A 15027-nucleotide genomic window follows, 5' to 3' on the forward strand; every position below is an offset into this window, starting at 1 on the left:
ACTTGTGAAAGAAAACACTGTTCTTGGGTGGTCTGCTAAATCTAGCGAATTGAGAAAAGAGATTAAATGTTTCTGGGAGGTGAGACATGAATTAAGTACAGAAAACAATCTGGTGAAGAGAGGAAACAATTTAGTACCACTTAAGGAACTATGGGACAGAACTGCCTATCTGCACATGAAGGACACCTGGGCAGAAGCATTACTAAGAGTAAGGCAAAGGTGTATTATTCGTTTCCTGGTGGCATGGATTCTGTTCTAGAAAACAGGGTAAGTGAATGTGTGAGTTGTGCCCTAATTGATCAAATTAGGATCATTAGGAAGATCCTACTGTCAATAAGTATCCTCAATACACCTTGATATAAGCTTGTCCTAGAAATAATTGGACCTTTTAGACACTCTCTATGGGCTGTCATGTACATGCTAGTGTTGGTGGACTACCATTTCCATTGGATAGCGATAAACATAGTAAATATCATTACCAAGAGAGACCTGATAGAATTTTTGACAGACACCTTTATGGTGGAAGGCATTCCCAGCAAGGTTGTGATAGATAACATTGTGTAATTCGTTTTAGATGAGCTGAGAGATTTCCTAACCATAATGTCAATACAACACTTTAAGACAGCGTTATACTGTCCGAGTGCTAACTGGTTTGAGGAACACATGAACTGACAGACACCTTTAAGGTGGAAGGCATTCCCATGCAAGGTTGTGATGGATAACATTGTGTAATTCGTTTTAGATGAGCTGAGAGATTTCCTAACCAGAATGTCAATACAACACTTTAAGACAGCGTTATACTGTCCGAGTGCTAACTGGTTTGAGGAACGCATGAACTGAATGATTAAAGAATGCTTGGAATGCTCTTGAGTCTTAGGCGAGCCAGCAGACAAGTCTCTCCAAAAAATGTTAGGGTCTTACCATACTGCGTCCAATTCTCTCACTGGGGTATTGCATTTCATGTCACAAAAGGGTAGAAATCCTGGAACAAAACTCTATCCCAGTTGGCTAAATAAAGAAGCAGAGATAGGAGAGGGGCGATCTTGTAGTGGTTAAGTAACCTATTCCGCAAGGGAAAAGTGTATTTTCCAAACCCTTAAGAATAACTCAGGTCAAAAGGAAAAAGGCAGATCTGGAAGATAGGAAAACATGGAGCATGGAATGTCTGTCTACGTACCCTACTCTTCCAGAGGTATGGGGTGATCAAGCTAATTGTTCAAAAGTCCCCATGAAAAACTACACCTAATTGGTACAAGGATTATGTGATGTTAAAATCTATATTCAAAAGTGATTTCTTATAGATTTTAGACTAGATGGGAAAAAATGGTATATGTATTATATACATCTTTTCTTTATTATGGGAAGGGGATATGTTGCATTTTAACTACATATTTTCATAATCTCATTTTTTTAATCATCGTTCATTCAATTCCCTTTATTGTTGTCCTCCCTTCATTCTGTTACTCCCCCTATCCCACGGATGGGAAATTCCATTCTTGTAATGAGAGTTGTAATCTTGTGGGGAGAAGCTAACTGACAGAGTGAGCTTGGAGGTTTGGGTTTAAATTTATCTTGAAAATAAATGTTGTCAGCTTTCTAAATCGGAATGGAGTGTACGTTTTAACAGGAATTGCAAAGGGGAATAAAAGAAGCAAAAACAGCACAACTCTGGCATGAAAGTTAACAGAAGCTCATTGATAGTCACAATAAATATAGGGCAAATGAATCGTTATCAGTGAAGTTGACAAAGGGGAACTCCATTAACATAAAATGGCCCTAGAGAGATGAGCAGCTCTCGAATATACCATTAAATTAAAGTAATTAAGATCTGTGAATAAAACAACAAATTGGTCACAGCCTATTTTGATTACCTGGTTGCAATCACTGTCAAACAAATGAAAAATCTGCCTTTCTACCTCAAACAAGGCAACGTGGGGACACCTCGGGCCTACCTTCACTATAAAGAAAGAACTTATGACATTCACAATCCATTTCAACCATAACAAATAAGATAAAGGAGGGCAGACTCACTGAGCTGATTTTGGTAATATGCCATTATGTGTTGGTTTTTAAGATTACGAATACATTTTGATTCTCTTGTTTAGGTAATGCGTAGAAGCAGACTGCAATCTTCTACAACTAAACACTCATAACAACCCTTGCTTGATTATAAGTGCACAATGCTACAGGTAGTTGGTAGAACAGACCAGCAGTTACTGTACTGCAATGTCGAATACATCTGAAAATAATGAAACGTTGTTCAATGATTCAGTCGTGTTTATTCTCCGACAGCCGACATTCAGGATTAATCAGCTTACTCTCTCTTGTCCTCAACTAAATCTAACTTCCCTTCCTTTTCCCAGTTCCAAAACATGGAGAGAGAATCACAAACTGACAGGTGAAAAAGTTAGTCTATCAAGACAATTCCTGTTAGCAGTACTGGTCGAACATCAAGACACACCAAAGTATCCATAATGGATATATTACTTGGTATCAGTAGATTTTCATTATGCATTGAAATGGATAAGGTTGTAGGTCACTTTTTGCACTCGTGCAAGCAAGGTGAGCAAATATTCGTCATTTTATTTCAGTGTGTTCCAGAAGAAAGTAAATACTTTGTATTGATGAGAATTGGGCAATCGTTAACAGTGGATTAAAAGATGGTGACAGACATAAGTTCTGGTGAGAACAACAAAAATGCTGTTCATAAGAGTGTAAGAAAGAAACAAAGTCAGAGAGCATTTACTGTATTGGTGGAGGCAAATAAGGAAGTCATAAAAGATGCCAAATTACTTATGCCAGTAAATTACCTTTAACAACAGTTTTGCAGTCTGAAGATACTTAGACATCTCCTGGTTTCTTAGGTCGAAGAAAACGTAGGGAAACGAGTTAACAACCAGACTATTATGAAATAAATTATAAAATGCTTATGGGATTTTCAATCAAAGCTAAAAGGTCTCTTCCTGGGAAGTTAAGAGGAAACTCAACATAATAGGAAGTGGAAATAGCTGCTCTATTCTGCAATGTCCCCTAAATGAGAATTTGAGAGCAACTACATGGAGTTCAGTTTTTCTGTGCACACTATTGTTTAGATCCAGATAAAAGAATGGGTCACAAGGGAGTCACGTTTCTGAGGGAAATCTTGCAAAGGTGATCTGGGGACGATCCTGTCCTGGAGGAGATAGATTATTTTATTTTTAAGAACAGCCCTCCATGAATGGCATTGTCTCTAGATGTATTAACAACTTTCCCATCGCAAGCTCACTGGAGGTATGGGGGCTGCAAATTCACAATGCAAACATATTATAGAAAGCTGCAGTTTTCAATAGATTTTTTCTGTCAATAAATATTATTTACAACATGTTCCGAAAAGTAAAAAAGGGACTGCCTATTTTTTAATGTTGAATATTTTGCAAAATGTTTATAATGGATTGTTTCCGGGTTCTAGCTTGATAAGAGGGAATTATTTGAAGGTAATGAATCAGAAGAGGACCCTTTCCTGAAAAGAGGAGGCAAAGGGTTTAAAGCCATAAATGAATGGGCAAAAAACATACCCTTTCAGAAGAACCGATCGAGCCACCTCCCAGTCAGTCCTACTTTTCAGATTTATTAAGAGAATATAAGCCTCTGTGATAAAAACAAGGTTGCAAATGCCTTTGTTAGCACTTTAACTATTGTTAACTATCTAATCCCTTTGGTGTCACTTTAACTATCTTTTACAATAAAAGAAATGCGATAAAATGTGCATCCAACGAGTGGCTAACTGACCGCTAAGGCCCTACATTTACCTCTAGAGTAATCAAGTTTATCAGGAAATAATCTAGCCATTCCTTAAGGAATGTAAATAGGTGGAAATCACATTATTCTGTGCACTCCCATGTCAAGAACCTTAGTTTAAAGATTCCATGGGCCTTTAATTCATTGACCTGTTGAAGATCATTAATGCAGCTTTTGAGGTCATCGGAGTGCAATCTTCTGGAACCCGGCCAGAAGTGCTATTTCAGCGTGGCACAACTCATTTAGTAGGATAGCCAGGAGCAGAGTATAGACATAAATTGGAAGCACCTTCCTGGTGTGGACAACATGGTGCAGCCTGTTTTTTAAGACTGAATAAAGACTGCATAGGTGCTTTGCTACAGCTCATTTGAGATTCAAGATTCTATCAATCTTTGAGTTTGCAAAGGACAGAAACTGGATTTGAATTTGGAAACAACCTTTTAAATGCTATGGATGATATGGACAGAAATAAACAAATAAAGGAAAAAATGGTCACTACAAGCAACCAAACTCCACAACATAGTCTCACAGATACTAAAGAAGTGCAAGATTGTTATCTACATTTGACTATGGGTGTGCTCACAAAAGGGGAAAAGTCATGAGGCCCTTTAGGCTCCACACAAGAAGATGGACCACAGATAGTACAGTCCTGATTATAACACAAATATGCGATTTGTACTCCAGAATCTGATAAGCGGAGGGTAAACTAAAAGAAGTTGATAAATCCTCCATGGCACTTCGTCAAACGTTAGCAGGAATAGCACAAACAATTAGGAGGATGATTTCTAGGAATGGAATTTGGGTGACATTTAACTCCAAACGAGTTGATATTTGTAGTACTACTGAAATACATACTTCCTTTATTGGTAAGAGCAGTCTACATTCAGAAAAAAGACAATACCAACATTAATCAGAGGGACAAAGGAACATTGGTTAGGGAATATTCTTTCGGTACAATGTATACCATTAAGGGGATAAGGGCATGAATGGCACAATCTTGAATACAAACTTTTGAAACACAGTGAAATATGAATGTACAAATTAAAATGGAAACAAATGTTCACTGACTGTATCTTAAACATGATCTCACCTGTATGCATATATATTATGAGTTGCACTGGCGATTTTCTTATTTTCATACAGTTTATTCAGAACCATTTTCACCTTAAAATAAAACAAAGTTACTTGTTATTGCAGGAAAACCAAATATTATATTTTTTAAAGTGCAGAATATACAATTGAGACACTGAGATCCTACCATGTGAAGAAACGTGTTGGCCTAATGAAAGTAACAGGAGTTACCTATTGCACTGTATAACTATTGAATGATGCAATATATGTTTTGAATGTAAGTGGTATACAGTCTTACTTCAGACCAAATAATCTTTTGTATTAAAATCTTGATGACGTGTGGTCATGGCCCAATGAGGTGTGATGTTGTCTAATTCGTGTGGGTCAGGAAGAGGGGCTAGAGATATACCTAACTGCTTAGGGTGGCTTGAGCACGGTGAAGCGATAATTGAAACCCTCTTCGCTGGCAGTCATCAATGAGTGCCAACACTAGCTAGCCTGAGGTTGCGTGTGCAGAATGTTCTGTGTGGCAGCATGACGGCAATGAGGTAAGATTCTCAGAACACCACAGACGGTTAAGTATTCTGATGAGATGGCAGCCACTTGGATTTTAGGGTTGACTTCCATCGTGGTTCACAGTGTCCATTGACATGAAATCAAGTTACAATGTTGCTGTAGCCAGGACCTCGCTACATGTATCTTGGTTTCCATGGCAAAGATCTATTGCTTCCTAAGGATTTCTTATTGCTTTTGAAGGACTTTAGGAATATAAAAAAGTATTCCGAAATACATGGTATTGATGAAGGCAAACTTTTAACTATTTTCTTGAACGTTTAATTAAATTCTTTAATACTGGGGTTGCAGCATTATACTAAAGATAACCTTGCAATTAAACACAAAGGATTCTTGGACTGGACTATACTGCACAGTAAATAAATATATATATCATGTACAAGGTATTAAAATTCTCATATGCACATACAAACGGCTACAAATAAAAGGAAGTTCACAGAGTTCATTACTTTGCAGTTCTACAAATGCGAAGCACAACTATAACTCATGTTCCACAAGACAGTATATAGTGACAAACATGTGGGAAAATGCCTAGTATACATAGGCTATATATAGTGAGATACTCATTCTTTGTATGTTTAGCTTTCAGGAATTACAAGTTCCACCTCAAAGTACAGACAATTGGTTACACAGAGATACTGCTATCCATTACATTTAGGCTTAGAACCCTTACTGACAAGTTGATTTAAGATATCTCTTTGCCTTTAGAGATCCATTAAATCCTTCAGACGTCCTTGAACAAGACAAGTGACAACATATAGAGGTGGAGTCCTGTTCTCTCTCTTTTAAATGGCCCTCAACTTCATGTCTAATTAGTCTCGGTGGGGATAGAGACAGACAGTAAAGAATACGGCTTCAGTTGATCCTGCTCACAATGTTAGTACTTCCTGACACTTTGGCACACAACTTAAAGAAATAAGCCTCGTTATAAGGTTAAGATCAAAAAGGGAATAAATACAAATGTATTTTTTGGTTTTATCTGTATTCAAAAATAAACTCAAACGATTAAAACCCCACAAAAAAGCTAGCTCAATAAAGAACTGGAAATCTGAAAATGAGGGATGAATGAAAAATAATTCAAGAGCTTCTGAATGTCGGGTTTATCAATGTGTCCTAGATGAGAAGACCCCAGAGTTACTAGCATGGGAACTCCAATTCTAGAAGAATGTTCTGACGTCGTAGCCATGTTTAACTAGCAGTGCATCTTTATTGGGTGAAGGGCTGGCGGGAAAAAGCAGATGTTTAGAAAAGTCCCCCCACCCCAAATTGAAGGGTCACTGCGATGAATGGTTGCTACATTGATTTTGTTTTTGTATAATTGTCTTTATTAGAGTTTTGAAAGAGCAATAAAAATCAGCTAACCAGAATTAATCTCAACTGAATCCCCCTCCTGAACTCCCTCTTACCCTAACAACCTCACCAGCTTTTAAATGAACAAAACTCTTTCCCATCTTTCTAGAATTGAGACACCAAAAACTGCAGGTGAAGAAAAGTTTGATGGCAACTGCTAGAGCAAGGAATGGATTTTGGTGGTTCTGCAGTTGCTAAAGTTCAATCATTCCCACAAACCTAGATGCCCGCCACTATATATCTGCTTGCTACAGTAACAGGGTTATTCACCTATGGTGACTTTCATCTGACTTAAAGCTTAGGGCCTGCCAGGACGGTTCCCAGTCAAGTTTCAATGCAAGCCTGATTGTGGTGTTGGCCAAATGCAATGACGCGTCAGACTAAGTCTTAGCATATAGAGCACGGATCCACAGCGCAAAATCTGGAGCAGAAGCAGTTCTCCAGGTCACAGCCATCTGTCACTTGGCAAGGGCTAAGTCAATGTACTTCGCAGCTGATCTTGTCATGAACTGGGTTGCTACAATGATGTTACTACACTGGTGTAACAATAAATGTATTACCACTACACAGAATGCCACTGCATCATCAAAGGTGTTACAGAAGTATTTCATTCAATTACAAGATATTATAAGTTAATTAAGGTTTCATTAAATAATAATTATTTAAGAAAAGATTTGGGTTAAATAGTAAAATAAAATGTATTTTAATGAATTAATTTAAATGTTAGTTATTTAATTGAAATTTTTAAACATGAATTCAATATAAACACATTAACAGAATTATAGTCTGCTTTAAGTTTAGGATAACATTAATTTTCAATTCCATTACCAACAAATATAAATTTGGAAAAACATTACAGGTTAGTTTTGTGACTGGGCTAGAGATCATTTGTAAATGAAATTAAATTAAGGGTTAAGGTTATTAATAGAGTTTTGTAAAGGATACCTATGTATTTTATTTCAATATAGAATAAAAGAGTGTTGCGAAAGGATTATATTAATTTTCACATTTTCTTAATTACATTCAAATGTGTGTTTTTAATGCTTAAAGGGGATAGCACAAAAGAGCTGGTTAATTTTATATTTGGTATAAATGTATTAAAATAATTTTACTTTAATTGCACACACAAAATCGAAACGGTTGAACGGATGGGGTAGTAGGTCTGAAGTCATGGTAAAGCATGTTTAAAATTTACTTTAGGAAGTAGTGGCTGTCAGAGTATTAGGATCAGGTTTTTGCAACCAAAAGGGAGCCTCCTATGTTGGTTATTAATGCACTGAAAATACGATTAAATGAACATTCCAGTGTTTGAATATTCAAGTTCAGATCTATGAGAGATTTTGCAAGGAAAGGACCACGTGCAAAATTATAATGTTAAAGTAAAAATGAGAGAGCAGAGGAAGTGCGGACATAAGAAACATAAAATTGAAGAAACTGAGCGGAGCAAAGAAGAGCTAAGTAAATGTAAAACTAATTAAAGTGTTTCTTTAACCATTAAAGGTCTTAAGTGGACGATTTGGAACTTTATAAGAGTGGAATGTTCTTTTCTGACAAGAGACTAGAGATTTACCCATATAGATTATCAATTGATTTACCAAACCACAGTTTAGTCTACAGCCCGCATTGCAAGTGGGCAGGAAAATGGCTGGATGTTCCCCAACCTTGGCGTTACCAATCGCGGGGGTATTATTAACTGCCGTGGAGGGGAAAATCCAGGCATTACAAGTTGGATCCTGAGGGACTCCTCAGAAATGTGGAATTAGTAGGGAATCAGTAATTCCGAGGCCAATTCCCCTGGAAATTCCTTATTTTTCCCAGATTGTCACACAAAGCTTTTGGCTGCTGAACTTTTTGTTTGAAAATACACAGATCTGTGCAAACTCAACACAACTCATAGTTTAGATGGGGCTGGTAACTGCTATTAGCGATCCTACTGGAATTGAGAGGCCATTTATAATGAGGGCCTAAGAAAACTCGTGCTGTTGATCATTTTCTCATAGGGTTTCAAATGGGAACTTCTAGGACCGTTGAGAGTCAGAGAGAATGGGTGATATATTGCCCTGGCAAGATAGTTTAGTTGATATTAGTAATAGCTCCACACACTAACCAGGACAGGTTCCTTTGTGACCTGCTTCACAAATGAAAAAAAATAATCTCTTTGGTTAAACAGCCATCACTTAGCCACTGCACTCTTTCTTGGTTGGCAACGTCCCTTTTTATCTCTGGCTTGATCGCACAGGTGTTTGATTACTGTCACCAGCTCTTTAAAATATCCATAGTATGGGTTTGACCTGGCCCAGAAGAGTATTTCTCTCTCAGCTAATACTATTGGCTGTCCTGTGCTGTGGTGTTCTTCAATTGGAATTCATGAGAAAATAAACTATTTTGCATCGGAAAAGTAAACTCAATCATCACACTGTATGTAAAATTCAATTCTTTATCTCATGTCTGCATCTTATACAGGAAGCAAATGTTCCTAGCACTAGAAAAGCTAATAAAGCAGGCTTGAAACGTGTTAGCACATTAGAAGCAAATCTATTACTTTGCTAACCCATGTTGAAGTATGTGGCTTCCCGAACATCACATTTATGCCATTGTTACCAATAGAGCAATGGGGCTTACACAGCCAACTGGTCAGGCAACTTATGAATATAGCGCAAAATGCGAACTCCACTGGAGTCTACAGATTATGAATGCTATGTTCCTTTTTTAAGTAGTTTGAGCTGTACTTTATATGGTCTGGAGACTGAGAAATCACATTGCCCACTATTTTCAATAAGGATGGCGTTTTAAAGAAAATGACAGTCACTTTCAATTTTTTAGGAACCACAGAAAAATGCCACCACTTACGGATAAACATTACCCAAAGTAAAATATTTCAAAGTTAATTTCTGCTAGGACAAGTGATCATGGGACCCACAAAACAACAGAAATATTACCTCTCATGGTACTGAGGAATAGAAGTCATTAAAACAAACTTCATAAACGTATAATAATCTTTTTGTGTAGAAGTATGAAACTATGAGTCACTAAAGATATTGAAGGCTCGGAGGACGATCACACTCAAATGTATGTAATTATTACAGAGCCCGTAGTTACTACTGAATGGACATAATGTTGCTCTGAAAACAATGGGCCCACATGGACCAAACAATTGTAGTTGGTATTCTGTGGTAATGAACTTGGCTGCCTAAAATGTGGCGGAGAAAACTGATAAAAAATTAAATCATGATGTATCTGTTGTCAGGATGCACTAACCTGGTGCACATGATCCAATGGAAGCCATACTCTTTTCCATCTCTCCCCACCTTCACCAGTGACCAAACATACAGGAAATGAGGGTCAGTGGTAGAAGCAGGGAAGAGAAAAAAGAGGTAAACACCACCACCACACTGTCTCGTTACTTCGGCTGGTCATGGGGTCTGTGGATTGTGGTGGAACCCATTGAAGGCAGACAGATCTTGAGTGATTTGTCATTTAAAGTACTGAGTATAACTGCAATTGTGAATTGGTATACCCGAACATTATCGCTTTGTAAGCAATTCTACTTACTTCAATAGGAGACTGGTAATTCCTGAAAACTACGTATCTCAAACATACACATGCACAAGTGTTTCTCCCTATATATTGGATAACTACTCCACATTCATCACTACATATTCTCTTGTGGATCATGAGTTATAGTTTCTACTGGACTTTTATAGAATTGCAAAATAATTGTTGATGCTATCCTGTTGTTTCCTAATCTTAGCAATTATGTGCGATTACTGAAACTCTAATACCTTGTACATGACATTCATAAAAACATATGCAATAATCCACCTTGAGAGTCCTCCCAGTTTCTAAACAGGGTAATAGAATATAGCTCCACTCATAATAGTTCAGCTAAATGTTTAAGAGAATAGTCAAAGATCATTTTCATACACAACACAACTTCGGGACACTTCTCTTTGATACAATTTTTCATTCAAAGCTTGCCTCAAAAAAGCAATGGCCTTTGGAAGGAAATCCGGACTCCATATAGCAAGGTTCTGACTGGACCAATATTTGTAGAAAGATTGCCTAGCAAAAGATTGTCTTGAACTGCATGACGAATTAGAAGTAGTAATCCAAAATGGCTGAAGTCTCTCTAGAGCACCAGAAAGTTTGTGGCCTGCTCGGAAGTTCATTGCCTCTTACTAGGCTACAACAGCTAACAAAAAACTCATGAGGCAAGGGTATAAATGTTAGGTTACAACAAAGGCCCTCGTAGGTATCACACAAATGATTAATGAATCATTTATAGGGCCAAAAAGACAACCACCATTAATGCTGTCACCATATAATCATAATTCAGACCACCATAATAATTATTCATAGGAAAAATATATAGACATTTTACATCCGCTAAATTAATAAAATCAAGTGTACAGTATCCCCAGTGACCACAGAAAAACAGAAAGAAAAAATATAATAAACAAATTCTTATGTTTCTCATAACAAACAACATACAAACCTCAAAATAGTTGATATGCCTTATCATGGCGTTACTTTGTTATGTTTATTTGTTATATGTGTCGACAATGTTTCGACCTGACAAAAAAGAACCAGTTCTCATCATGACATAAATTTTAAGGGAACCATCTGGAAGATCGAACAAAATGGATTATCAAAAAAATGAAAGTAGTCTGATATTAAACAAGCATTTACAATGCAACGGTTTCGCCTTTGGAAAAGTTAGAGCTATTGGCATTGTAAATGACAAAATTTGTATTTATGTGTTGGTTTTGAAAACAGATAAATAAATGGCATTCTCATTTACAATGCCAATAGCACAAAACTTGCGTAAATGCAAGACCAATTGCTTTGCTTTGTCACGCTTCATACTGAAGACTACCTAGCTCTCTAGCTTCCCACGTTTTAGCAGATAGGGGGCTGAGATTCAGGGAAAATAAAAATAAGGTGCTGTTTCCATGGTCCCACAATGTGACCACTAGGCAAGCTAGGACCTGAACTCACGTTTGCAGGTTTTAAAGCAAGCAACATAATCTCTAGAATATGTTTAGCAAAAGGCATATTGACAGGCCTGGGAGAAATGTGCATTATGCTGGCATAATTAATTTAATTTTGATAATTTTGCGTTAGTATTGTTACACAGAACTCCAGAAATTATGCTATTATGCTACACCGCATGATTATTGGCTATTTGTGGTAACAAAAAAACTACAGCGAATGTGCTGTATTTGGTGAAAAAATACCATGAGTGCAGGGTAAAAACGTGAATGACAGAGTTCAAACAGCTGTTGTTCAAGTTGCTTTTGTTTTTGTTGCACTGTTTTTTTTTAGCACCAAATGCATTCTCGTGTCCAAAGTGGATGTGAGGGCGCATTTTGTGCTAAAATACAGTGCTGGGTATCTGTTTACAATTTAGCGTAATTTCACCCAACTGTGCAAAATAGCAAATCACATGATTTTTGCGTACCTACCCCTAAAACTGATCCAGTATCGCAACTGTACAGTGATGTAGTGGTTTCTCCCTAATGGGGTGTACGATCAGTCGTCCACGTATTCAATTATCCTCTTACACCTGTGTGATCTTGGATAAATGCCTAGAAGAGACTCTAAACCTTTATTTCCGCAACACTTTTTAGAGTACTTGGGGGGGAGGTGGAATAGGGTGTTTGTGTGTGTGTCTGTGTGCATGTCTGCCTGTATGTGTCTGCGTGCATGTGTGTATATATGTATGTGCGTGTGTGCAATATTCTGCATTAATGCACTGCTCTGCTTACCTATCTGTGTGCTTCGCCTGTTTTATTAGGAAAAGTTGAAAAGCAGCAAGCACTGTTTAAACCTCTTTCTTATTAATAATTCAATTAAAAGGATGCATGTATAGTGGGAGGATAATGAAATGGTGAAAGGGAGTATTCTGAGGAAGGTTGGGGTTGCTCCCTTCACCTGCTCATGTGATTACAGGTATGGTTTGTAAAAACCTGAGTTGGGTCGGGGACAATCGATATTTGCCCGGCGGTATTGCCTCTGTGACCCTCTAGTTATTAAATCAAATGAAGAGGCAGGCGCTGGAGACTGGAAAGCAGGAAACAAGGTTTTTTTTTATTCTCTCCGGAGGAGAACACAACGAAACGGACAGAAGGTATCGTTCTGAGGTGCTCTAACTGTATTTCTGAGGCCTGGCCTCTTATACACACATTTATGACTTTATTGTAGATTACACATACATGTTAAAGCTTTGATGTACGGAAAAGACATTCTCGGAACTCCCCTTTGGGCCCGTTCCCATACACATTTACAGTTGAAGTCCCCACCCTAGTCACAACAGGTGATGAGCATCGCGCAGCTGGATAATCCGCCGACTCACGGAATGTGGGGGGTTTGATCGGGTCTCATGGGGTGGGGGCTTTGATCAACCCGGGGATTCTTTGATGGGGGAAGCTTTCTATTGTACGGGGAGGGGCAAGGATGGTATCGGCAGAGCTGGGTGTCGGCTTGGGAACGGGGAGGACAAAACGGGCACACGGGGAAAAAGGGGGTTTGCATCTAAGGGCCGGAGATCATGAAAGGAAAGCAGGGAGGTGTCGCGCTGGGAACAGGATGAGGGCCTGGGGCAGAGCAGCGCCGAAGAGGGGTTTATGACTCAAGGCAGGTGCAAGCAGGGGGTGGTCAGCGTGCAGGCTTAGCGAAGGCAAAGGGCTATGTCAGGGGCCAGCGGCATGCAAAAGGGTTTGTTCTGATCGGGGCATCTTAAAATGGCGGGCGCGCACGACAAAAGTGTGGCATCAGGGGAAGAGGCAAGATGGCGCAGATAATGTTCACCAAAACGTACTAATTTTCAACAGTCCTCCCTTTAACATATTCAAGACATCTTGCTGGTTCATTTTCTACTCGGGTCTATTGTGGTGAGCATGAGAAGGAAAACGGTAGGAACCCTAGATAAAAAAATTGTAAACAATACATTTTGAGATTTCTAGTTTTTAGGGGGTGGGCCTATTTGATAAACTTTGATAAACTTGTTCAGCAGGAAAGTCATAGGAATGTAATACAAAAAACGGTTCTGTAGCGAGCAGCAAGTACATATCATAACGTGAACTGGCAGGTTATTACATATTTCAGATTCGGATTGGAGCAGGATCAATACAATGGCGGCTGGGAGAGAAATGAGGCATAGCAAAAACGGTGATTGTGGATGTCAAATGTTCGAAGTTTTCATTGTTCTTTGTGGTCTTTCGTTGGCGCTGTTGAGCACCGGCGGTGGAGCTACGAGTCCAGCTCTGTTCTAAGTTCTGCGTTGCAGGGCACGACCCTTTCCTCGCGTTTCTGGTCGGTAAGGTCCTTTTCGCCCTGTGTCCTTTGAGGTGATTGTCAGAAAGTTCCGATGGAAGAAGAGCGTTCAAAACAGTCCATAGGGTAGGTCAGAGGAAAAAGGGGGATGGAGCAAGGCCAAATTGGGAACAAACTAGGGGAACGAGAGACTTCAAATAGGCGGGCGTGTGACAGAATTCAGAGAGCGGGGACTTGTCGACAGGCACTGGACGTCGAGCAGGGGCATCAGGTCGACCCTTTCTTTTCATGCTGTCGAAAACAGTGCCTCGTCCTGCAGCTCTTTTCTGTCGTGGTCTCGCCTTGGCTAATGTCGCAGGTGTTCCTTAGTCTGCAGTCAGGCCTCGTGCTCCCACATCCGGTCCTTCTATCCTCCAACAGCAGTACCCTTAAACAAGTTTGAAAAGACAGTCTTTAGAAAATTTGCAGATGGAGATAATCAAAAAAGTCTATTTCTCTCCCAGCTCCAGGCAAAGAATGAAAATGCTCGTTCTCACAACTGGCATATGAAATGACCGGTGACGGGCCTGTTGGATTTACTTATGACTTTCCTTCATAATTAGTTCACGACAGTTCATCTGATGGTGACCCACCTTCGTGAGACGAACCTGGCGAAGATATGCTGTTCTCTAGAGTTTTACATTTACAAAGGGTACTGTGAGTCATCAACATGGTACTACACAGGTATTTTGCTGAGAGGCGAACATGACTAAAACATCTCCTTTCTATAGATGCATCCTGCTTTTAAACTACTACGGGGTTCATTTCGGTTATTTCTTTACCTTGGGCTAATCTGTTAACCTTGTAAAACATCATTCTGGATCCTACGTAACCTTTTACAGCCCGATTACTTAATCAGGAAGGACAGGGGTTTTATGGGAAACAACCAGGGACATATACAGGGGAGGTAACGGGGGTGATCATTTTTTCGGCTTGGGTATT

The 15027-nt window shown here is 38.9% G+C and overlaps 1 protein-coding gene across 2 annotated transcripts in view; it reads right to left on the reverse strand.

Moving 5' to 3' along the window:
* Positions 1-15027, reverse strand: part of IMPACT (impact RWD domain protein) — a 267241-nt gene that overhangs the window by 80451 nt on the left and 171763 nt on the right. For both annotated transcript variants that reach the window (XM_078687411.1, XM_078687410.1), the window contains one exon: positions 4868-4941. In XM_078687411.1, coding sequence (XP_078543537.1) covers positions 4868-4941 — 74 coding nt within the window. The remainder of the gene's footprint in view (positions 1-4867; positions 4942-15027) is intronic.

Source organism: Lissotriton helveticus, chromosome 4_1 (genome assembly GCF_964261635.1).
Source record: "Lissotriton helveticus chromosome 4_1, aLisHel1.1, whole genome shotgun sequence".
NCBI lineage: Eukaryota > Metazoa > Chordata > Amphibia > Caudata > Salamandridae > Lissotriton > Lissotriton helveticus.